The sequence below is a fragment of the Anoplolepis gracilipes genome, chromosome 9 (genome assembly GCF_047496725.1).
Source record: "Anoplolepis gracilipes chromosome 9, ASM4749672v1, whole genome shotgun sequence".
Classification (NCBI taxonomy): Eukaryota; Metazoa; Arthropoda; class Insecta; order Hymenoptera; family Formicidae; genus Anoplolepis; species Anoplolepis gracilipes.
The window spans coordinates 10,148,966-10,174,151 of NC_132978.1; the positions used below are offsets into that span (position 1 = coordinate 10,148,966).

The 25,186-nt window shown below is 31.5% G+C and overlaps 6 protein-coding genes across 10 annotated transcripts; 3 read left to right on the forward strand and 3 right to left on the reverse strand.

Annotated features, from left to right (window-relative positions):
- Positions 1 to 275: 275 nt before the first annotated feature.
- Positions 276 to 7,851, reverse strand: Dsor1 (mitogen-activated protein kinase kinase 1). Its single transcript, XM_072898836.1, has 8 exons — positions 7,145 to 7,851; positions 6,586 to 6,814; positions 6,376 to 6,488; positions 6,167 to 6,278; positions 2,459 to 2,635; positions 2,126 to 2,339; positions 1,895 to 2,061; positions 276 to 1,808 (listed from the first exon to the last, which is right to left on the reverse strand). Exons 1-8 carry the CDS (start codon positions 7,264 to 7,266, stop codon positions 1,692 to 1,694), a joined length of 1,251 nt encoding a protein of 416 aa, XP_072754937.1. The 5' UTR covers positions 7,267 to 7,851; the 3' UTR covers positions 276 to 1,691.
- On the forward strand, positions 2,811 to 5,903 carry LOC140669210 (sodium/potassium-transporting ATPase subunit alpha-B). Its single transcript, XM_072898831.1, has one exon. It carries the CDS (start codon positions 2,811 to 2,813, stop codon positions 5,901 to 5,903), a length of 3,093 nt encoding a protein of 1,030 aa, XP_072754932.1.
- Positions 7,852 to 7,982: 131 nt separating the features above from the next.
- LOC140669214 (uncharacterized) lies at positions 7,983 to 9,401 on the forward strand. Of its 2 annotated transcripts, none has more exons than XM_072898837.1 (2): positions 7,983 to 8,095; positions 8,207 to 9,401. In XM_072898837.1, exon 2 carries the CDS (start codon positions 8,268 to 8,270, stop codon positions 9,399 to 9,401), a length of 1,134 nt encoding a protein of 377 aa, XP_072754938.1. In that variant the 5' UTR covers positions 7,983 to 8,095; positions 8,207 to 8,267. The 2 variants fall into 2 exon arrangements, with proteins under 2 accessions (XP_072754938.1, XP_072754939.1); XM_072898838.1 differs by having other exon boundaries at positions 8,016 to 8,091.
- Positions 8,482 to 17,033, reverse strand: LOC140669211 (oxysterol-binding protein-related protein 9). Its single transcript, XM_072898832.1, has 13 exons — positions 16,675 to 17,033; positions 16,309 to 16,524; positions 15,938 to 16,162; positions 15,785 to 15,860; positions 15,209 to 15,298; positions 14,742 to 14,856; positions 14,420 to 14,529; positions 12,371 to 12,400; positions 12,110 to 12,272; positions 11,699 to 11,970; positions 11,209 to 11,603; positions 10,780 to 11,007; positions 8,482 to 10,691 (listed from the first exon to the last, which is right to left on the reverse strand). The coding sequence occupies exons 1-13, from the start codon at positions 16,780 to 16,782 to the stop codon at positions 10,599 to 10,601; spliced, it is 2,121 nt and encodes a 706-aa protein (XP_072754933.1). The 5' UTR covers positions 16,783 to 17,033; the 3' UTR covers positions 8,482 to 10,598.
- Positions 17,034 to 18,008: 975 nt separating this feature from the next.
- On the reverse strand, positions 18,009 to 23,507 carry Atpsyno (ATP synthase subunit O, mitochondrial). Of its 4 annotated transcripts, none has more exons than XM_072899095.1 (5): positions 23,348 to 23,507; positions 23,103 to 23,147; positions 22,786 to 22,896; positions 22,248 to 22,699; positions 18,009 to 18,140 (listed from the first exon to the last, which is right to left on the reverse strand). In XM_072899095.1, the coding sequence occupies exons 1-4, from the start codon at positions 23,366 to 23,368 to the stop codon at positions 22,253 to 22,255; spliced, it is 624 nt and encodes a 207-aa protein (XP_072755196.1). In that variant the 5' UTR covers positions 23,369 to 23,507; the 3' UTR covers positions 18,009 to 18,140; positions 22,248 to 22,252. The 4 variants fall into 4 exon arrangements, with proteins under 4 accessions (XP_072755196.1, XP_072755195.1, XP_072755194.1 ...); XM_072899094.1 differs by lacking the exon at positions 18,009 to 18,140 and adding an exon at positions 18,320 to 18,467; XM_072899093.1 differs by lacking the exon at positions 18,009 to 18,140 and adding an exon at positions 20,042 to 20,177.
- Positions 18,065 to 22,067, forward strand: LOC140669342 (WD repeat-containing protein CG11141). The gene is made up of 9 exons (XM_072899091.1): positions 18,065 to 18,289; positions 18,410 to 18,565; positions 18,640 to 18,771; positions 18,853 to 19,013; positions 19,086 to 19,221; positions 19,294 to 19,591; positions 19,668 to 19,830; positions 19,942 to 20,786; positions 20,872 to 22,067. The coding sequence occupies exons 1-9, from the start codon at positions 18,065 to 18,067 to the stop codon at positions 20,961 to 20,963; spliced, it is 2,208 nt and encodes a 735-aa protein (XP_072755192.1). The 3' UTR covers positions 20,964 to 22,067.
- Positions 23,508 to 25,186: the final 1,679 nt, after the last annotated feature.

Below are 25,186 nucleotides of genomic sequence, written 5' to 3' on the forward strand. Positions count from 1 at the left end.
TATATTTAATGATGTGTACATATAAAGTGACAGACAAGAACGAAATAAAGAATTTATCTTAATATCTAGTTCCTCAAATATTCGTAAAATTCAAATTATTATTTATAAAGTGACATTTTTAAAATGCACTTTATATATGCTGTATGTACATACAAAAGGATTGAGCATACAATTAGATGCACAAAAGTCAATCCTCTTGCTGTTTGGGTAATCTTATAATAATTTTTTTTATAATAATTATTACTTATCAACAAAACGAAAATAAGATATTTCAATTTTATTCTATTATTATCATGTCTTTTATTTATATATTTATATCTTTTGATAAAAGGGCAATGGTGTTATAGTCCTCATCGCATATTTAGTGTTAAATGGAATTAAAAATATCACCCACTGTGCATACATATACATACTTAGCAGCAAAAGGACTCACATATATTAATTCTATTTATCTTATAAATCGAATATATAAACATGGTTCAAATTGTGTGTTATGAGAAGTATTGTAATCACTTATACTGTAAGGCCGCAATTATATATGAAAAATCAGGTTTGCTTTTTTTTTCACATAAGTCTGTATTGATTACACAATGATAACAGTTGGCCTTTTATATCAGATGTAGGATAATCTACTAAATCTAGATTTACATATCAGTAAATATATCGATAAATTTGCAAAAATTTAATAATTTAAAATAAGCACACAAATTAATATTTAGGAAAAGTAAAAATATAAATTATATTTTTTTTAACGATTATCTTATGATGAAAAACATTTCATTATATAGAAAAATTAAAATTAAATTTGAAATCGTTTCTAATCGCAGCTATATATTGATATAAAAACAACTTCTTAACATGAAGTTTAATCGTTTAATCGTGTAAATAACGTTCCTATGGATGTGTCAGGTACAAATGTTATAGAAGTATAATTCGATCTAGTTAATTTTCTCTCCAACGAGACATTCATAAGTTCGATGCTCATTCGTGTATCCTAATTATATCACGGGGAACATAATTTGCCCATGAGTTTCTAATAATAAACTTATATATTGCAATTTTTTTTCTTACATACTCTCAACACAAGCATAAAAAACGAACATATAAGGTGAAAGAAATTAATATTTGGCACAGTGGCGTGTTATGTGTAAATTGCTTGGACGATGATACATTTCACGCTAAGCGAGTAGATTTCAAATGAAACATGATTCGTCCTATCGCAAAAATTAATAGATAATAGAGACTTTACCTATATAACAATGTTTTATAGATTATCACTTTTATACATTACATGATTTAATCATTTTCTTCCTTTCTTATAATAGCAAGAAATTGACCAAGACAGATGATTTAAGATTCCTGTTTCCTACATTCATATTGAATTACGATCGATAAGGAAATAGATGCTTTAATGCGATATTAATCAATCGGGTTTTTTTATATTACTATTTTTTTTATAGATACATCCTTGGTAAACTTGAATCATTCACGCAGTGCTCAATGGTGATTCATTCAACAGAGCATCGTTTTAACGCATCCCGATAGATTTTATTAAAAAAAATTGCAATGAACGGATACACAATGGATATACGCCACCGTTTGACCGAATGAAAACCTAAATAAAACTAATAGATGACTTAGGAATACTGAACGCGAATATATGTAGTCAAGTATGTAAGAGTTACATTTATTCAGGATTGCACGCTCGCTAAATGCGTTGGCGTAGTTGGTTGTAAGTCCATCGTACGACACACCCAGCCAGCAAAGTCTACGTTTTCTGATTCGGCTTTTTTTATCCATTCGTGATTCTAGAATATATGATCGTGAAACATAATGTTTCTCTTTCCATTAAGCTATCAATCAGGTTTTTAATCTGAAAGAGAAAGAGACTTACCATTAATGTCTTTAGGTCTGCTCTTTCAGCTGGGTTTTTCTTCAAGCATCGATCGACGAAATCCATAAAAGCGTCGCTAAATATTCCAGGCGGCAGTTTCGGCGGTGGCTCGTTGACTATGTATTCCAACAGCTCGAATACTGCCATGGGTCTTGGACTGCTTGCACCTACGAGATGAAGAATCAACGATTAACAATATATTATTTGCAAAGTTCACGAGCAAATACTGACTGTGTCCTGGTGATTGTGTAGTCGGCGTAGGCACACTATTCGTTATCGGATTCTCCGTAGGCGGTTGTGCAGATTGCGGGCCGAATATTGAAGCTAAGGTCTTCTCGTCTGGCGGTGGTATCGGATACATCCCGATTGCCATTTCCACGAGCGACAATCCGAGTGACCAAACGTCGCTCTGTACTGAGTAATGCGTTCCTTGGAGTCTTTCAGGCTGTAAAGTAAAAACACACAATATTAATCCGTCTCGCAGATATTTGTATATCATTCTATATGATAGAATAATTATATTGATTCGTTATGATTAGATATGATGATTCACTATAAGCTTACCGACATGTAGCTTCGTGTTCCAACAAATGAATTTGCCATTGAATCGATCAGTTGTCCGGAAACACCAAAGTCACAGATTTTGATTTCGCCTGCACTATTAACTAAGATGTTGCTGGGTTTTACATCGCGGTGCATTATGGCATGTTTGTCTCGCAAGTAACTCAAGCCTTTCAAAACCTGTAAGAAGAACCGCAATAGTTCGCGTTATTATTTCAAAAAGAAATCGATAGCAAACAAGTAGGGAGATGACTTCGGATCGTTAATTAAATATGAAAAAGAAGAGAAGCGTTATGTGTGAACGTGTGAAGTTGTATCTCTATGGAAGTATCTTTTGCAAAATCCCGTTGCAAAAATGCAGCCGAGCACTTCGAAGGTGCAGCAACCGATCCATGTGCCCTCCGTACTGCATCAAGCAACTCGCCCGTCCTCTTTGCACCTGCATAAGAAAAAACTGACCGAGCTGGAAATAGAAGAGCTGCATCAAGAGTTAGAGACTATCGATCATATGATAGCTTTGGATATTCTATGCGAGAAATTGAATACGAATACGGAAACAGGTCTGACGAACGAAGAGGCGCTCAAAATTTTCGTACGAGACGGACCAAACGCTATGTCACCGCCCAAGGTCACGCCAGAATACCTCAAATTCTTAAAGTGCATGTTCCACGGATTCGCCGCGTTGCTTTGGGTTTGTGCAATTCTATGCTTTATTCTGTACGTTGTTACTTACTTTATGAGACAGCCCGATATTGGTATCGTATGGCTGGGCATAATCATCGTCTTGATATGCATCACTTCAGGTGTGTTTGCATACATACAGGAAAGTAAAAATATCAAAGTGATGGAGTCCTTCAAAAAGATGGTGCCCACTTTCGCTACGGTGATTCGCGATGGTGTAAAATTACGTCTAGGTACGGAAGAGCTGGTTCTGGGTGATCTGGTGGAGATACGGATGGGTGACAAAATACCAGCCGACATCAGGATAATAGAGTGTCGTGGATTAAGAGTCGAGAACTCCAGCATCACTGGTGAAAGCGAGCCGGTGACGCGCACCGATTATCCCACCGATAAGAATCCTCTCGAGTCCGCCAACATAGCCTTCTCCACGTCGTTTGCCGTAGCGGGCGACGGCAAGGGAATCGTAATCGCCACAGGCGATAATACAATGATAGGTCGACTAGCCGGTCTCACGTCGCATCTCGCTAAAATTGAGACGCCGATCGCCAAAGAAATCAGACACTTTGTCGAGATCATTACGATCGTATCGATTCTGTGTGGTGTTATTTTTTTCGGATTATCACTGCTGCTGGAGCCCAATCTCGTGCGGGCGTTCACCTATCTGCTCGGAATAGTTATCGCCAATGTACCTGAGGTATTGTTGGTGACCGTGACGACGGTTTTAACGTTAACTGCACAAAAAATGGCGATCAAGAACTGTCTGGTGAAGAATCTGGAAGCAGTCGAAACTCTAGGCTCGACGTCGACAATCTGTTCCGATAAGACAGGCACTCTTACGCAAAACAAGATGTCTGTGTCTAATATGTGGTTCGGCCATACTAGGTACAAGTTCCCGCCGGGTGAAAGTATCGGTGTCGAAAGAGACTTATTGCTGGAGAAGCCGGCTTTTGGTATTATGCTGAAAGCTTCCACTCTCTGTCTGCGTGCTGAATTCACCGCCGAGTCCTATAGATTGGCGCCCATCGAGGAGCGTAAGATCATCGGCGACGCGTCCGAAACTGGTATCCTCAAGTTTTGCGAACATATACATCCTACACAGAAGTTTCGTGAGACTTATCCAAAAGTAGCTGAGATCCCTTTCACTTCTATGACCAAGTATCAGATGTCGATACACCAAGATACCGATGGTTATACGATGATACTGAAAGGTGCTCCGGAAGTGATATTGGAGAACTGCACGACAATACTGACGACAGATGGAGAGACCAAGAAGATGACTAGCCACGACTATGCTATATCTCGTAGAGCCTGCATGGAATTAGGCTATCTCGGTGAACGTGTATTTGCGTATTGCGATATATTTCTGCCAAATAATGTATACGGGCCGAACTACAAGTTTAATACCGATTCCCCTGAGTCCTACAATTTTCCTACCATGGGATACAGATTCGTCGGATTAATAAGCCTGCAGGATCCGCCGAGGCCCGGCGTACCCGAAGCAGTACAGAAGTGCCGTACCGCCGGTATCAAGGTGATTATGGTGACGGGCGATCATCCGGTGACGGCGATGGCGATTGCCAAAAAAGTGGGTATCATAAGTGAAGGTCAAGAGACTCGTTACGAACGGGCAATCTTACAAGATAAATCTTCCTCGCAAGTGACTGATATGGATACCGGCGCGATCATTATCACTGGCGCCGAATTGAGAAACATGAATTCAAACGAGTTAGATAATATTATACGCCATTACGAGGAGATTGTGTTTGCGAGGACATCACCGCAGCAAAAATTGCTGATCGTGGAGAGCTGTCAACGGTTGGGAGAGATCGTGGCAGTCACCGGCGACGGCGTGAACGACTCGCCGGCATTGCGAAAGGCTGATATAGGAGTTGCGATGGGTATCGCCGGTTCCGACGTAGCCAAGAATGCTGCTGACATGATACTCATGGATGACAACTTTGCGTCGATTGTTACCGGCGTCGAAGAGGGCCGTCTGATATTCGATAATCTGAAGAAATCAATCGCGTACACTTTAACATCAAGTGTACCGGAAATGTTGCCGATGCTGAGTGGTTTGATATTTGCGATTCCCCTACCATTGGTCATCGAATTGGTCATCTGCATAGATGTCGGCACTGATGTGGTTCCTGCCATCGCTTTGGCGTATGAGAAGGCCGAATCTGATATAATGCGTCGCGCGCCGAGAAATCCTCAGTACGATAAGTTGGTGAACAAGCGTTTAATATCTATTACTTATGGTCAAATAGGAATGACGCAGTCCTTTGCTGGATTCTATACATACTTTATGATCCTTATGCTGTATGGGTTTATGCCCGATCGTCTATTAGGTTTACGAATGGAATGGGAGAATCCATCTATCAACGATTTACAAGATTCCTGGGGTCAAACGTGGACTTATGAGAATAGGATGAACTTGTTAATGGAAGCGCAAAGTGGATATTTTCTCTCCATCGTTATAACACAAATGATAGATTTAGTAATGTGCAAAACTAGGCGCAACTCCATCTTTCAACAAGGAATGGACAACTGGTTCGTCAACTTCTCTTTTGTCTTCGAAGTTGTTCTAACAGGAATCTTACTCTATGTTCCAGGAACAGAGTATGTTTTAAACACAATGCCGCTGTTTGCTTATTGGTATTGGCCTTGCTTGCCACTTGGTGCGTTTCTTTGGACTTATGATGAAATTAGACGATTATGTATTCGTCTCTTTCCTGGTGGAATTATGGAAAGAGAAACGTACTATTAAAAATTTTTTTTTCTATTATAATTTTATAGAAAAACTTATATACTTTCCAATGTATAATTTAACACACTCATTAATCAACAATCTATCACATATGCATAGTACCTCTATTTGTAGTTCATATTTGATATCTTATGTTTAATTAGAAAAGTAGTTGTTATTATTAGATTGTAAGTGTATATATATACATTGTATGTTGTCATATTTAATTCAGACTGTTCCTCTCTTCTCTCTCTAATTATATTAATAATAAAAATTTAACTTACAGCAGATGTTATTGTACCTAGGATAGGTTCTGGAATTCGTCCTGCTTTTTTCAAAATTAAGTCTAATGATCCACCATCCATATATTCCATGCATATGCTAATTTCTCCATCACTGAAATATAATATATATATATATATATATATATGTACTTGACTCTTACAAAAAAATATCTTTTTTATGTATTTTAAAAATAATTTTTAAGAATTACCTATAAAAAGCACCATAAAATCCAACTATATGTGCAAAATTACACTCGTGAAGTACTTTTAATTCTCTGATTATTTGTTTCTTAATAGCTGGCTTTACTTCCAAATGTATTAACTGAAATATAAAAAAATTTCAGATAAAAATGCATCTATCTTTAACTAGTATTTTGAAAATATAAAAATTTTTAAAGTATACAACACAAATTATTTACCTTCCTTGCCATTATAAGACCATACTTTTTGTGCCTGACTTTCATAACAACACCACCATTACCTGCACCCAATTCACCTAATTTTTCAAAATCGTCATCACATAATTCCCCAACTTTTTCTTTCTGTCCAAGAAAGCTTTCTAATCGTTTTCTCTGCTCCTCATCCATTTTTAATTCCTCTAAACTTTCTTGAATAGCATCTATGCTCATTTTACCACTCATTACACCACTGCAAAAAGTTTTATTTTTAGAGTTACATCTAAAAATTCTATGTAATTATTTCATACATATATAACAGAAGAGAAAATTAAATAAAGAGAAAAAAATTCAAATATAGAAAATAAAAGTTAAGATTGTGTATCATTCAAGACTCGCTTAAATGTTCACAATATTTATGATGCATATATAAAATTTGTTCAAACTTTTTATATATCAGCAATATTCTAAATTTAAACTTAAATTTTTTAAAATAATTAAATCTTGAACCTTATATTACATTCAAAGAGAATATTAATGCTTGACTAATGTAGCGCTTGAAATAATTGAACCTTCAACTTACTCAGGTATCACTGGAGGTTCCGAGTACGTGGGTAAAGGTGGAACTGGCGGTGACGGTGACACTGCTGGTGCCGGTTCTATCGAACCAGGTGGTAGTGTCAAGTTTAGTTTGTTTTTTGACATTTGGTCTGCTTTAAAAGCGTCAGTAATAAATAATATATACTACACGAGATTATCACTTGAAATCAATGTGAATTCGCGAATCATGTAACACTTATCTTTTTTATATGTTTGTTCCTCTTCTCAAGTTAATATTTAATAGTAAGATATTTATCGGAACGATTAATTTATATATATTCTGTCCGCTGATATTCTCTGCAATTCTTCCACACGAACTACAACTTTCGTGTAAATCTCAAGTCTGCATTGCGTATTTTTTTTTTCATGAATTCACAAAAGGAACGAATCGTTCACTCGGTATATGTCGCTGATAAGAACGAGATGTCAGCTACCCTTGACTATTGTCAGGTCAGATCATCAATAAATTACTTCATTTACCAACGATTTTGTCATTCTGTAAGAGACACGTTTCTATTACGTGACAGTTACTGACAATCGTCGAAACTACATACGATACGGAAAAACACGTCGACGTTGTAGACGTGAAACGATCGAAAAAGCTGAAGTAAAGAGGTTATGCGAATCTTCGCGGGAACATCGCGAGAATATAACATAACGCCAGAGAGTATGTCCGTACTACTGCCACACGCCACACGTTACATTTGTGAATCAGGAATATAGGAATTTATGCGATATATATGCGCATGTGCAATAAAATAAATGACCAATCAGAACAAAGAAGTCTTTGTCCTGATTGGCCAATTAAAATGCTTCAAAACTTTCTGTCAATTTTTAGAACGCACTTCGAATAGCCGATATCATACCTTTTTGATTTTATGATAAGCACGTGTTGGATTACTATTACGTCGTATGACAAATGACAATATCGTAGGTAATTAGTATTTTTTTAAATAAAATTATATAAAATATATTAGAAATAAAACATATTAACATAATAAACGCACTATAAGAAAGAAAGTCTTATTTTGTATTGTATTTTTAGAATTACAATTGAAGAAAGATGCATTACACCATGACACGGTTACATCAGTGAATGATAACCAATGGAGTTTATTACGTTAGAGTTAAGACCACGATTGCAATCTTGCAATGCGTTTATTGCCGTACGAAAAGATCTCTGTTTAAAAAATGTTCGAATTAAACTCTTGGAAAGTAACATAATATTAATACTCAAAGATTGTCACATAGATCTTTTGTTGCCATCTGTAAAAGTTATACCTACTTCTCTATCTATGTTAAGTGTAATAAATAATTGGATTTGCTTTCGTTTACAAACGGCGCCATTAGAATCTGTATTTGGATCATTTAGTACAGAAATCGTAACTGATACACATACATCAGCAGTTCAATCGAGTAACAGTCAACAGCCATTTTTAGATAATATCAAATTGTTTGAAACATCAGAATGTATTATGTTATGTACTTGTTGTAAAAATGTTCTTTCAAAATCGATTAATTTTAAGAGATTTTTATCTTTACCCGATCTAGAATACGATCCAGATGAATGGTTCTGTTGTAAGCATAGTTCCAATGTCATGACAAATTTACAATTACAGGAATTTGACTATTTATATGGCTCTTGTTTTTCTGTATTGCATAAAAATATTTTTGAAAACCATGTACATATAGATAATAAAACATTAACTTGCAATAAATGTTTATTACATATAGGAACACTTCATGCATATAATTTATTTAAAATATGGAATTGTTGCGTGGATTACAAACCACAAAGTAATGCATTGAATATTGTAAATGCTACTGATCCACTCAATGATTTTCTAATACTTATAAAAGAATCATTGAGTGAAATTTTAGGAGAAGAAATTATCTTGCAAACATCTGTTGGCAAACAAATTCATTGTCTTCTGATAAAACCAATGGACTGTAAATTAAATTTAATTACAGAGCCTAATCACAAAGTAATGAATATTGACACTATTTCCTTACAACAGAAATGTGTAGCTAAAGTTTTATATAAATATGGAACAAGTAAAATTACTAATACTAATTATTCGAATATTAAACATCTGGAAGTAAGTTTACCTATAATAGAAGCTGGTTTAAATTACTTGTTATCATCGACAAAACGACTGCCACATGTTTATAGAACTGTTGCTATAGACTATTTTCTTGGTTATATTGTGTTACAAGAACTAAATACTATAGCTAAATAATGATGTATAATAATTTTTATATATTACATATTTTTGTATACTTATTTTTTATATGTAATAAAGAAATATTTGCCTGTTTGTGTTATACATATTTCATAAAAACAAAACTAATATATTAATTCTAATCTCTCTGTTTCAAATGGAACATTTAAAGATATCAAAAAAATTTAAGAGATATATTTAGATACAATATTTCTAAAATGTAATAGAAATGTTATTAATTTAATAACCATTTCATTATATATATATATTTCTATTATATCTTAGAAACATAGTATCTATAAATATCTTATTCAATCAAGAAATTTAGATTGCATTATGGACATTGCATAATTAATAGTATACTAATATGCCTATGTAGAACATACTTTACAATATATTTCTATTTATTATACATTTTTATTGATAACTTATTTGACTAAGAATAAAATTAGAAATTTTTTCCAGAATTTATAAAATGAAATTTATATATTGCAATAAAAATAAAATATTAGTTCTTATTTATGTTTTTTGTCTAAGAAATGCATATATATAATTTATTTATTTTAAAAAACCATGATTATGAAATCTGTGAATTATTTATTATATATTGAAGATATGTATTTGCCAATAAGAAATCAGCAAGATTTCACAAAAATAATTTTATAATTTTTAGAATAATTATATGTCTAATCTGACATCATAAACTTTTGTGCATACAAGCATGCAATCTGTACAATACAATATACATAGATTTTGCATTTATTGTACATATAATTCTCTTCTTATACTCTTCTATATAAATTTAACGTCAAATGTTATATACATAAAAAATTATCATATATATGAAATATTAATATAATAAAAGTTTGAAATCTTTATCTGTGAAATTATTTCAAGGATAAAGAAAAGGCAAATATAATTTTATACCATAAAAATTCATATTATTAATGTTATTGAAAAGATATATGTTTATTATATGTATATAAACTAAAAACGTGACGTGAAAAATAAAATGACGAATAATATCGTTGTCTCCTTTCTAATTGAGCTAAATGACTATTATGCATAAAAATATTCAATAAAATTATTCAGATGCATGAAAGTATGTATTTTGAATTAAGCTTATTTTATTACAGCTCTTATGGCCTTTTGTTAGGCCATAATCTTTCCTCTAATATTGTGCTGTATCTGCTGTGTCAAGTATATAATGTTATATTACGTGATATTCATTTGATCATTAGAACTACATATTCTATCTACAAGAGGTTTTATGTACATCCAGCCACCGTCTTTGGTTTCCTTAAAAATCTGTTGAATAAAAATTAAAAAAATATTGTCAATAAGTTGACAATAATCATATGGTAAACAAAAGGATCAAATAAAAATTTTCCCTTACTTTCGTTTGCCACGCCATATTATTCTCCTTTCGAAATCGTGCTTCGTCCCGTTGTTTTTGCTCAATTGCAATTTTCGCTGCTGTAGCTTTATCCATATCGTTAATACGTAGGCCAACTGTTACATCGCGCCAAACCCTTCGTGACTCGCATTCTTCTTGCTCGCATACTGTCTTAACTAATTTCCTTTCTGTACTAAGCTCTCTTACATCAGCAAACATTTCACTCCTCTGTAAAAAAAAAAAAAAAAAAAAAAAAAAATACATGGCAGACAATTAGCTTTTATGAATGATTATATTGTATACATTAGAATTCTTTAATAGTTTTTACAGTAACTTATTACATATGATATTGAAACATTCAAATTATTATATTATTTAATTTTTATTAATTAATATCATGTTGAAACTATTTATAATATTTCAACTTACACCATCCGGCCACTTTGCTTCCATTGCACCACTCCATTCTCCGTTTATAACGAGAAACGGTTTTTTATCTCCTGCTTGAAACGCTTGACATGTAATCCGATTCCGTTTGCCACCATAAAAAGGTTTTGTTAAAAATTCTACCGTTGCATGGTAGCCAGTTTGTACGCAATTTATTGTTACAGTTCCTCCTAATTCTATCCATGGTATAGTAAGGATAGATCTGCCATAACCATTAGGAAAGGTTAGAACATATTCCTCCCCGTGTTGTAGAACATTTACCCAACCCTTTCCCACGTTGTGTACGCCTATGCTTAAGCCTAAGAACTTGCTCTTTGTCCAAACATGAGCTCCAAAACTAATTTTTTTTCCAACATGCTCAGCATAAAATGCACTAACTGCAAAAAATATAGTAAAATAATAAGTCATTTTATATGATCATATATAATTAGATAAAGTATATTTTAGTTAAAAATACTTAAAAAAAATTTACCTGGTGGATGATGAGAGACTTGCTCAGCAATAAAAGAAAGTTGATTTTCTTTACACCATGGTACTGGACCATCTGCAGCAAGTTTGCTATAATCTGTAGCATTATCAGAAGAATTAACATTCGGTATGTTCCAATGACATCGAAAAATTTCACCTAATATGGGATTGTATGGTTTTTTAGCTACACCAGATTTACGTCCTGCATGAAAGCTACACAAGTACCAACGGATTACTTGCACCATTCTCTCCCGAGGTGTAGGCATATCTGCAATGCTAAATTAAGAAAAATACCATTATTTTCAAAAGTATATCATGCAAAAATTTTAAAACAAATACAATAATATATGTTGAATAATCTTATTAAGTCAAAGTTATAAAAAATTATAATTATAATTAATATAATAAATAGTACCTCACAAACTGATCAGGATGAGCAAAATAATCGGCGTACATCTCAAGGAGTGATCTGCGTTCTAGGATAAATGTTGGTAAGGCAACTTTTGTCAAATCCATACCAATCTTCACTTGGGACAGAAGATGAGTCACGACTGATCCATGACTCTCCATGGAATCCACTATAAATAATAAACATAAAGAAAAAAATATTAACATATAAAACTATTTTTTAATAACAGTTTATACTTTTATTGTTTATTTTTTATATATTACTTACTCTCTGTTTCGCTTTCTTCTTCGTAAAGAGCTGTAACAGACATGCATTCACAGTTTAAGTTCATAATAAATGTTTACAATATGAGGAAATTTTGAAAATACTGTCAATTTGAATTCATAAATCTCTCTCATTGCAACAATATCATACAAGATATGTATATAAAAGTTCTAAATTTGCAGAAACTTAACCTGAGAACTTTTTATTGCATATATATATATGTATATATATCTGTACTAATATATAACTTACGACTTGAAGTTATGTCCAACATATTGTCTTGTAAGAGTAAACCAACTAGTATCCATTCCTAAGCTCCTTAATCCGGAGGATCAAACAGTTTTTGATTAACGCGAAGTATCTTGACGGATGCTTCGATTTAAAAACAAACAACAGAACGTGAAATTCTGTCGTAGTTCTCTTTCCTTATTCACCGTCATGATAATTAAATAGATGCACACACTCGCTCTATTTACTTAAAAGAGAAATGAAGCGTTCGCAAGTGTCTGCTTATAGAACGCTAATACGTCAAAAGGAATTCATGATCACCGAGAGATCAATAATTGTCACGGCGGATAAAACAGATGATTAGACGTATAAAACACGGTCTGCATTATCGACGATAAAACTATTGTACATTTGCATAAATGTTATGCATATATCTCTATTCTTTCCTACACTCATTATAACTGCATTATTTATTAAAGCAAATCATATGTATATATGGTTAAATATACAATACGATTATATATTTAACAAAAGGCATGCAAGACATTAATTATATATCCTAATCGCAAAACTCAATTCTTCCTTGTACCATAATATGTACAAAATGTACTCAAATCTTGTATCATATCTAAATCTTATATCATATGCAAATATTTTGCACATGCAGTCTTTATCAATATATAAATATTTTATACATGCAGTCTCTATATTCTTCATGATTTTACAAAAACTCATCTTTAAAAGTCATGCATGTTACGTCAATAAAAATGTCTATTCTTAAACACTATTTTTATTTTCAGTTATTTTTAAATTATAAAGGAAAAAAAATTATATATAACTTTCTTTTCCTTCATCAATGTATGCAGTCACTATCAGCAGCACTACTTTTTATTTATTCATTTGAAATTGATTTTTCTTTTCTGATGAACGATGTCATGAGAAATCGTGATTTCTTGTGGTTTGCTTCTACTTTTAATATTACAGTGGATATGAGATATTCTATTTATATTCAGTAACTATAAAAAAGTATTCATATAGTAACCAATTTCTCTGTCAGCAAAATCTTTGTATAATTTCATTAATTAATTTTATAATTTTAATAAAATAATTTTTATAAAACAATGTATATAGATTATTAGAAAAAGGAATATATTATATATATATATATATATATAAATAAAATAAATACTTCTTTTTCTTTCTCTTTTTTGTGAAAATGTTATTAAAAATTTAAAAAATAGCAGAAATGATAAGTAATTGTGTGTAAAGATTTTCATAATATACACATTCTTTTTTGCATTATTAAGACTAGAATTTTATAAACAATTTGATAGATTATTCAAAGATTAAGACCAAAGTGTTGTAAAAATAGATGAACAGTAATGCACTTGCATTAAATTTTAATTTCACTGATTTTGTAATCAATTTATCAAAGATATCTGCAAGTGAATTAGCCATACACATATTTCTCTTTACTACACTCTAGCTTTATAAATCAAATGTACATATAATGACTTTATTATTTAAAATAATGATACTTTAAAACAAACTTTCTTCTTTTTTTCCATTCTAGAAGTTTTGTTATTTTATTTTCAACTATATATGTATATCAAGATATTATTTTTATAATTTAGCAATTTTTCTGGTACAGATATCACAATTAACAGACTGTGTAACGCTGAATGTAGTGCCAAATAAATTCGGTGTTACATTTCACCCGTAAAATTATAACTTTCTATAATCAATAGTAATAAAGTTTAAAAGAAATTAAACTAACAAATAATATGTAACAAAATCTATATTAAAATGGAAGTGTTGACTCACCATCGTAATCTACTGATCCATCACCTTTGATAGGCGGTAGAGGCGGTTCTTTGCGTTTATCTCCGATGATGTTTTCCATAGATGAATATAATCGCTCAGAATCTTGACGTCTAAAGAAAAAAAAATTATATTATTTTATCATATAATGGAATACATCTATGTTTGCATATATAATTTTGTCAATACCAATGTCAGCTCTTTATCAGAAAGATTACAAAGTTTGTATTAATATGCTATATTACATAAACAAAAAAAAATATTCTCTATGTATTTCATATAGAGATATATTTATTAATTATTTGTTATTATCTATTATACTTGCAGAGTAATGTGATTCTGAATCGGAGTTTGTATTTCGTCTGCTGCATCGAAATAATCGTCATCTTCATCAGACGATGAGTATGAGAACTGTGGTACTGGTAAATCTCTGTCTACAACTGAAAATGTAAAATAATTGTAAAAATAATGACCTTTAATACCACAGACCATATATAATATACAGACTGCGCGTTTAGCTCAAAACATCAAAAATTTAATAGAGAAAGCATGCTTTAGGTCACCGTTGGTGACAAAGACAGTTTTATTTAACAATAACGGAAAAATTAGAATGGTGATTAGAAAAAGATAGAATAATGATTCAAAGTATGCTCTTTCTATTTTCTAATGCATCTTGACAATTGAAGACATAGAGAACGTGTAGTTTATATATTATATTTATCTATGTTCAACACACAGTTAATGAGATGAAACTAAATTGTACATTTTATGTTAAAATAAATATTAACTAACCATTTGATAATATGGGTACTCTTGGTTCCACACATTCTGAGCCTAATTCAATACCAGTTTGCACTGTTGCTTCAGGTGTTCCAGCTGCAACTGAAAATATTAAATCTTAAGAATACAATTTTTTATAAATATAAGCACATGTGCAAGTAAATTAGATATCATAATACTCCTAGTTACACACTCCTCTTTACTACATACTATGTGTACATATATAAGGTCTGTTTTTTATTGCTAAACTGCAAACAGTGTAGCTATAGACTGGCTCTTATTTCAATATAGAAAGAAAAAGATATCTTCTGAACTGAAGTGCAGCCTAGTTCAGCAACAAAGAACAGATATAATATTTAAATCAAATGTATATATAATTTTAAAATAATGATATTTTTTAGAACAAATTTTTTTTATTTTAGAAGTTTTATTTTCTATATATGTAATAATAATATAAAAATATATGTAATAATAACTATATATGTAATAATTATGTATATCAAGATATTATTTTTATAATTTCATTTCTTCATAGACATAAGCATATTGATAAAATAAAACACAACTAGAAATGCAAAATATTCTTACCATGAGGGAGTTGAGGTGAGACATGTATAGAATTTGATGGTCCTCTATATATGCCATTAACAGGTATTGCTGTGTTCTAAAAATATTATTTAATCCATACATAAGAATAATAATTACATCAAATAATAAATAATAAATGCATATAATAACTACCTTTGCAATTTGTAATTGAACAATAGTGTGTTTAATGGAATTGAGCATAGCATTAGCCTGTGACAAAACAGCAGAATACTTTTCTTGTTTGTCTTCATTTTCGGCTGCATTTCGTTTGTCTTCAATTAATTTAATTTGTTCAATCAGAAGTTGAAGATAGACATCAGCCTCTGCTACTTTGCGATCAAAATCCTGTTTAGGAGGTGATTTTTTAGGATCCCATCTCTGTAACAATTAATTTTCTACATTGTATTGCATTTTACAATATTAATTTATATAACAATCTTTTATTATATTATTTTTTTAACATATTATAAAAAATATAATTATATTATCAATTTAACAAGTCCTCTCTCTATATTTCTTCATACCGTATGAGAATGTCGAAGTATTGTATCTTCTAGCGCACGAACCCAGCGTTCTCTTTCTTCACCATTACGTGTTTGGAAATGAAACGTTTTTGGATCATCTTTGCAGGAGGTTGTTGTGATGGTAAATGTACTGTCATCTTCATCATCGATACCAATAATAGCACCTCTCAATCGTACGCAACCACGACGGGCTCCACGCATCATTTTCTCTTTGCTCTAAATAAAAGTAAATTTAATTAGAGATATAATAAAGGTTACTCGTAAAAAAAGAATGGAGCAAAGTATCGCATGCATATATTGTGAAAGAAAAAAAAGTAGGTTATAATTTATATTTAATGTAACTGTATTCTTGCAGAGATATTTTACCGTATAATATGACAGAAGGCCAGCGTTGTCGTCCAAAACAAACCATCGATATTGCCATCCATTAACAACATTTGTCCACTTGCTGAGCGAGCCTTCCATCGTCGACATATTTATGTATTTGCTGCTCGTCGATCGGCTATGGCGAATTTCTACTGATTCTTATATATAATCTCACAACACATATCTCAAAGAAAAAACCATCTGGACTTCTATATAATGGAATATTACCGCGTCATTCTAATCTCCCTAACAAATTGCACAGATACAATAAATTGCATCTTACGATTTACGATTTGAGATCTTGTATCTTGTACTATAGTCCATAAACATAAGAAAAATAAACAGAGTACGAAGTTCGATAAACGGGATATATGTATTCAATCTAGTACCTTTGTTTCTTTTTCTAATAAAAGAAAGTGTGGAAATCACTAACTGATAGAACCACCAATCCACTCGTTTCCGCGAATGCGTAGACGCGAATGAGAGGAAAGCTTTGACTATATATATAGTCAAAGGAGAGAAGAGAATTCCTTTTGTCATTTGCCTCTTTTTCTATCTTGTTAAGGCACTATGAATATAAAGTAAATATTTATTAATCGTTCTTTGATGAATGATAAATTCTTAATTCTTCTTTAATTTTTATTTTGATCAAGAAAAACTAGACATACGATTGATTATCGAAGAAAAAAAAAAACAGAACTTCAAAAATTCTCTATTTACTAGCCGTCATTTCCGTGTCCGATATTTGCGGATCGAACGATATTCTAGATATTTGTGAATCGTGACTGCTAATTTTTGACAGGAATTGGCAATCCAGCATGTCGGCAATTTTGCGATAAACAGCTGTCTGACCTACAATATAAGGTTAACTCGTAGAAGCGTATGAAAAAATTGCGAGTGCGATTCACAGACACGTAATCGCTCTAGATACAGTTGTACAGCTGTTATATGCAATTGACGTAATCGTCGTAGACATTCGCGAAGAATTCGAATGGGTTTATAATTGAAAGTGCGTAGCGTTCTTTCAATTATAAATACGATAGAGATTAGATACACTTTGCAGCATTAATTGTAGTCGAGTTTCGCAATTCTCTCTTCCATCTCTCACATCTTGATTAAAACAAAGGTATATTTTCTGCATTACATTACAATAACTTGAAGCCACTTTGACCAAACTCTGATTTATTTACTTGCCGATTGATCTATAAAATATCTGTTATTAATATTTTTAATAGATATAGATAGAATTTTTATATATAATTTTAAAAATCTGTCATTTTTTTATACTAAATATTGTTCTTTTATATATAGTTGTATGCATTATTGTCAAAATTTTGATTGTGGAACTTCTGTCATAATCTATTTTTGTGACATGTCTAGTTTTGCAACAATGACAACACCTATGTGCGAGGATGGTGGACCATTAAGGGAATGGGCACCGCTTGCTGTCCTTTTGCAACAGATACCTGCCAAAATACAAAATGGTATTTTTACACAAGATATTAATTTTACCTGCATCGCTGCCCTGACTGAATTTATTGCTATTGGAACTAATCATGGACTTGTTTACTGGTATAATAGAGAAAAGCAGGATCTGCAAAGATTACGTTGTGAGGTAATTGAGAATTTTGGAGCCTATTTTCAAAAATTAAGCTTTATTAATATTTTTAATAGACATAGATAGAATTAATATATTTAATTACTTTGATACAAATATTTTTTCTCTTGTTAACAGAATCTTAATTCAAAAATTACAAGCATACAAATAATATCTACAGTCGATTACATGGTTGCTGCTGGCAGTGAACATGGTGTTGTCACAGTTTTCCAAGTTCCCAAAAGTCCACCCGATTCATTGCCAGACAGTTTAAAACCAAAACAAAAAAAACAGGTAAATTATAAAAATTTTGATTAATAAGATGCAGAAACAATACATAAATCTTGTGCTATTATTATTATTACAAGGTGGAAAGGTATAGCATAAGTGGTTTACACAATACTGCAGTAACGGCAGTAGAGTGGTCTAAGAATGGTATGAAATTATTTAGTGGAGATAAAGATGGTTTAGTGGTTTTAACCGAGATTGATTTTTATATGGTATGTAAATATTTAAAAAATCTGAACGTATTTTTTTAATTTTTTATAGATGCATATATCTCAACATTTCCTTTTTTATAGCATTTATCTAAATCATCAAAATTATTAAATGAGAAATATTCTGTGGTACAATTGAGCTACCAGCAAGGTTTGTTATTAGTTTCCACTATATTACGTACAATTTTGGTAAACAGAAATGAAAACGGGAAGGTGACGCAAGTTGGCCAAAAAGAACGCAAAACGTTAGTATAAATTCGAAATTGCTATATCATTCATTTTTTAGGAAATTTAAAATAAATTTTTCAATGTTTTAGACTAGGTAAACTAGGTGCAGTATTTGGTTCTCGACAAAATTATGTACAAGAATCAGTAATCTATGCAAGCAGACCAGGGTTGCGTCTATGGCAAGCTGATAAGAGTGGGACTGTATTGAAAACACTCATATTTAAGGTATTAACAGCTAATATTTATATTCTTTTTTAATATATATTAATCTCTTTATGTTAAAAATATTTTAAAAAGGATGCAGTTAGATCAGGTCATACAGAAGTGGAGTTATTAAATCCTGCATCTGAAGACTTGAGAAAGAATCGCGGTGAACCTTCGTTCGGCATTGTATTGCCATTTTGTGATGATTTATTAGTAACATATTGTCACGATGTAGTCTATGTTGTAAATCCAAACACTATTGCAATAACATCGATCGTAAATGATTTACGGCGTGTTACTGATGTGGCTTGCACGAAAGATGAAATATTTATATTGGAAGGAGAAAGAAATATTTTGCGTATTGGCTATTATCCTGAAAATATTATATCTGGTATGTACTTAATTACTATGTCTTTGAGATATAAATGAAAAATTTTATAATGCATCCTAATTATTTTATCACACAGGAGAAATAAGCAACACTCTGGATCCTTTATCGTCGTTTGCTGAATATAGTGAACCAGTTGCCAATAGTATACTAGGATTAACTTCAAGATTAACGGAAAATAATATAGTACCAACTATTCCCTTTTCTAAAATCAATCCAACCAATATTATTCAATCTGTAGGGTAAGCAAAAGATAATTTGATTTCTGATATTGCATTATATTCTCTTGCTAAAATTAAAAATTTATTTTTTTTCAAAGTGAATAAATGAAAAATTTAAAAATTGCATTGCAGCATTTTGCCAACTGTTACGGTCGGTACCGATGCCAACATTGCGAATGCAGAAGAAGCTGTGGAAATACCTCCAATAGTTCCAATAGATTTAAATACTACACTCATAACAGATATTAATAAGATACCAGAACATAATGATATCAATAAAAGAAGAAATGTGGAAGACAAGAGCAATGATCGCCGAGAAATATTCCAAAAAATTGGCCAACAAGCATTCGAGGACGTTGTTTTTACGCCTGAAAGAAAACAGAAGAAATCTCGAATTAAAACAGTTAATGGTAGCGAGAATGTCATATCACCACACAATAACACTGATAATTTATCAAGTAGCTTAAATATTGATCATGTAAATAACAAGACAACGACAACTTATTCTTCTTTAATGCAATTGAGTCTCGACGATGATTTTATATTGAAATCGGATCGAGATTTAGAAACAATTCAACGAGATGTAGAAGATAAGGAGAAATTATTAGCAGATGTTCTCGATTTTGACTTATCCAAATATATGACGAGTAGTCGAATAAGCGAAGATAATTCGAATGTATCCAATCATATAGATACTATAACAGGTATCAATTGTAATGTACATTCCAACAATGAGATAAATGAAGAACAAGATGCGAACAAAGAAAGCGAGAATATCGAACAGAGTGATCAGACGGGAACCGAGTCAGGGGAGGAAGATGTTAGCTATCGCACCGAGCTAAAGCGATTAGAAGATCTCGGAGAATGCAGAAAGACTCTTTTACAAAATAAACCTGACGATATCCCACCAACTCGTAATAATTTCGTTAATATTCCACAAGTACAAGATCGAGACGAACTAGAACATCAATTTAATGGTAGATAATGACTAGAATATCTAAGAACATATATCGTTTATGATTGGCTATAAATAATTATTACAAAATATTTTTGTGCTTTTAGCTTTGGCAAAGGAATGTGCCACATCCGTTATTCTCGAGGAAGAAGATTGGGTTTTAGTCAAAGATGACATACCTTCGATCACGATGTTTTAAGCAAGAGTTGCTTCGCATCTTATATAAACATAAGTATATCATTGTTAAAAAATAATAAATAATTTATGTGATATGTATGACAGCAGCAATTAGTAATCTTTTCACTATCAGTTGTTTCTTCTATAAAATATCTCTTATTAATTATAAAAAGATTAAACTTTTTTGGCTGTTGTCAACAATTTATAAATTATTGGACTGCACAAAAATATTATTTCAAGTAATTCATAAGTTTAGATATCACAAATATTAGGAAATGAATTATTATAAAATAAATAATTACAAAATAATGCATATTGTGAAAAATGCACAATTATAAATATTTTGCATATAAAGACATTATTATTGATATTAAAAGAGATAATATTAGTCATTGCCTTAATATTTTAATATAATAATAAATGTAATAATAATATTAATACATTTATGATTATACACAATTTCTTATGACATTGAGAAATTCAGAGAGAAATTTACTTTAAGAATATACACAATCTCTTATGAATTGATTATTTTATAAAATGTAATCAATGTTATATAATACTATTAAATATTTAATAATTCTTTATACAACATAATTTTTTGCATAATTGAATAGTATTTTTGCATAATATCCTAATTTTGCTAAACTTTCTAAAATTTGCTATTTATCTAATATTTTGTAAATTAATACAAACAAAAAATCTTATATAAGTTTGTGTATAACAGTTATTATTGGCGCCTTTGTATTATAAATTTGTAAGCTTTTGTACACACATACACACACGTGTATATATATATATATATACATATATATATACAAGCAACAATTTTAAACATATTAAGCTTTAATATCTTTTGACATTATTACTTTGAACATATTGTTCATTCATATTTAGTTTTGTAATATATACTTGTTTGTAATTGGAGAGGATTAAAGCAGCAGAAATAGTATGTAAATATGAGAGATTTATATTATGTGACTCTAAAATAAATTATTTCCTACACATCAATTAGTATGCTGTATAATATGAAAACATTATATAAATTGTGTTAATAATAAGTAACAAAACACTTTTGTGCAATTATTTCAGATAATTATACTTTATCAACTAAAATAAAATAAATTTAAAATTGTTTTACATATACATTTATATTTTCCTATCATGTATAATACACAAAAAATAATCATTGGACTTATACCAATTTATTATATTTTTTTATTTATTGTTTAATCATTTACACAACATTTAAATATGTTTCTGTGTAAATAAAGAATAATTTATTTCATTGCTTCATATTACTGACCTTGATTACGCTGTGGCTTGAATGATATCAGTGTATTTTTTAATTTTGCTAGCAACACTCATATCTACATATTTGTCACCTATTGAGACCACCATGCCACCAATAAGTGAAGGATCCACTTTGGCAGTGAGAAGGATAGTTTGACCTTTCTTTAGAAAACCTTTTAAAGCTGACTCCAATTTGCTCTTTGTATCTGCATCAAGTGGTTTTGCAGTAACAACTTCACACACCACCTCTCCTCTGTTAGCAGCCATAATCAGTTTATACAAATTGATGATTTGGTTGAGTTTTGTCAATCGACCATTCTCTGCAAGTAATGTCAGTAGATTTGCAGTAGCTGGATTTAAATTAACTTTGCTTCCAATAGCCTTAAAAGCTTCCGCTTTATCCTTTCGTTTTATTGAAGGATCCTTTACAAAGTCTGTTAATTTGGCATTTGTTTTCAAGAGACCCTAATTTACACAATTAAAAATTAACATTTCAAAATAAAATATAAATACTTAATCATCAATATAATTTTCTGTTTATATAATTATACCTGAAAAGTGATCAAATCCTTTTCCACTGCATCTAAAGCTTTCTCTTTGGATGCAGCTGAATAAAGAGCCATTGCATATCTGCCTTCTAATCCAAAAACTTGAATTGGAGGCTATATTAACATATGAAATGGAATGAAAATAATGATCATACATATAAATAAATATCTGTTTATAGAATTCATAAATATTATAAAACACTACAAAATAAATACCAAAAGTTGAAAACTACAACTTGATACATAAAATTTATTAGAGCATGTCATGAACTTATCAGCTAGAACTATTACATAAAAGTCCATTAAAAAATTAATATTACCTTTACCAACTGTTGCGCGACAGACGACGCAGAAAAAGCTCGTGTCTAAAACAAAAAAATTATTCGTATCATTGACAGATAGGTGTAAAATAAGTAGTGATATGCCAAAAATACAAGGGTGATATATCTTTCAATTGTAAATATAAATATAGTTTAACAGTACATTGTGTGCAAATAAACAATTAGTTTTTATAATGCTACAGTGTATAGTTTATATTTCATTATCCCAATGAATATGTACTCACAATTATTTTACTAATAGACATTTTTACGAATTTCCAGCAGTTCACAGAAATGTAAAGAGAAGCAAGGTATATAAGCTCACACACACCATTATATAATAAATGCTTCCATTTACATGAATTCTAAGGCAGGATTCACATTGCATCCGACTGATATTCAGAGATCTAATAGCAGAGAGAAGCCACGGCCCAGTTTTACGCACAGACTTCTATAGTATAGAAGTCTGTGGTTTTACGTAATCCCTGAAAGCGATACGCCCTCTGTGGACGTAAAAACGTGGACATTGAACTACATAGCCAATGTCCACGAATGTTCTCAATGGATAACACATAATTCGAAACAGTTTTGGTTGCGATCCGTGCTATGTCCACAAAATTTATTAACACATTTTGCTTATTCACTTTCACCTAAAAATAATTTGTTATTTCTCCAAACTGGCAATAATTTACTTTTAATATTGAATAACCATGTAAATATTGTCAATATTCTAATTTTGCCAATAATATCTTGATTTTTGGTAATTCTTTTTTTTTTATTAAACGCTATTTTTACATTCTACAATTGACTCAGAACTCACTAGAATACGTTATCCTGCCGTCCGAGGATTAAAGCAACGGATTTATTTACAATCTACATCTCTATCTACCAGAATCTCTACATAAATTCGTTGCTTTAAAATATAATAAAAGCTTTTTGTCACTCACCGACACTGATGCGCAACAGCGGAGTTGTCGATATTGAAGATATGTTATCTGTAACATACAAAAAATAAAATCCAAATTATAGCAGCGATTTTAAATAATTAATATTAAATAATTTATTATTATACTTAATAAATTTATATTCGACGCGTACAATAATAAGCAGATATATATATATAAATATGGAATAACTTTGTAAATTAAAAAAACTTTTCTTTTTAAATAAAAACTTTTATAAGATTAATACAAAAATCTTTATCTCTGAATTTTTTTTGATTAAATCATTCAACTAAAAGAATCAAATTATTTCGTATAAGACATTTATTAATTAATATACAAATAATATTTACCCTGGGGTTGCTCCGCCGACGCAGGATGCCTCCCCTAGGCCTCCTCCTCCTCTCACATTCAGATTGTAAGGGACGTCAGGAACTATTGTTTTATACGCGCGATATACTTATTTTAATTTGTTGAAACCGCACAAAAATAAAATCGCGCAATATTTCAAACCGTACAAAAGTAAAAACGCGCGATAATTGAACGGCACTCCCGCACTTTTATGCGCGATACTTTGACAGCACTCCCGAATTTCGGAACGATCGAAAATCCCATTTTATCACGCGCGAGAATCATACTTGGAGTCGACAGGTCGGGCACGATCAAACTCCAACGAAAGAAAGATCAAAATCAGGATAAATGAACGAAAACACGATCGCGATCGCGGCAAAGTCGAGACAAATGTCAAAAACAATAGCGCTCTATATGTCACTAAGATCGAATGTTATTATTTTATTTCGGAGTCATTTTAGACGTACTTTAACACGTTAAGATTTATCGTAATATTATTACATATTATTCGTATTATTATTACGTATTATCGTCGCGAGAAACGTGTACGGCGCGCTCGACCTCGAGGTGACCGAACGCGAAACGCACATGCCGGCGCCGGCGTCGGAGTAAAAACACGTGCGCACACTACGCCCGCCCAAGTCGGAATGAATGACTCACCGCTGTCACGAGTCGCGTACGCCGTGGTCTCCCCTCTCTTACCTCTTACTATGGAATGCGTGACGTCAAAGACAAGGTCGAGTATGCTCATTCATCCCGCGGGAAGAGCGATACCTTTTTTTGCGAAATATG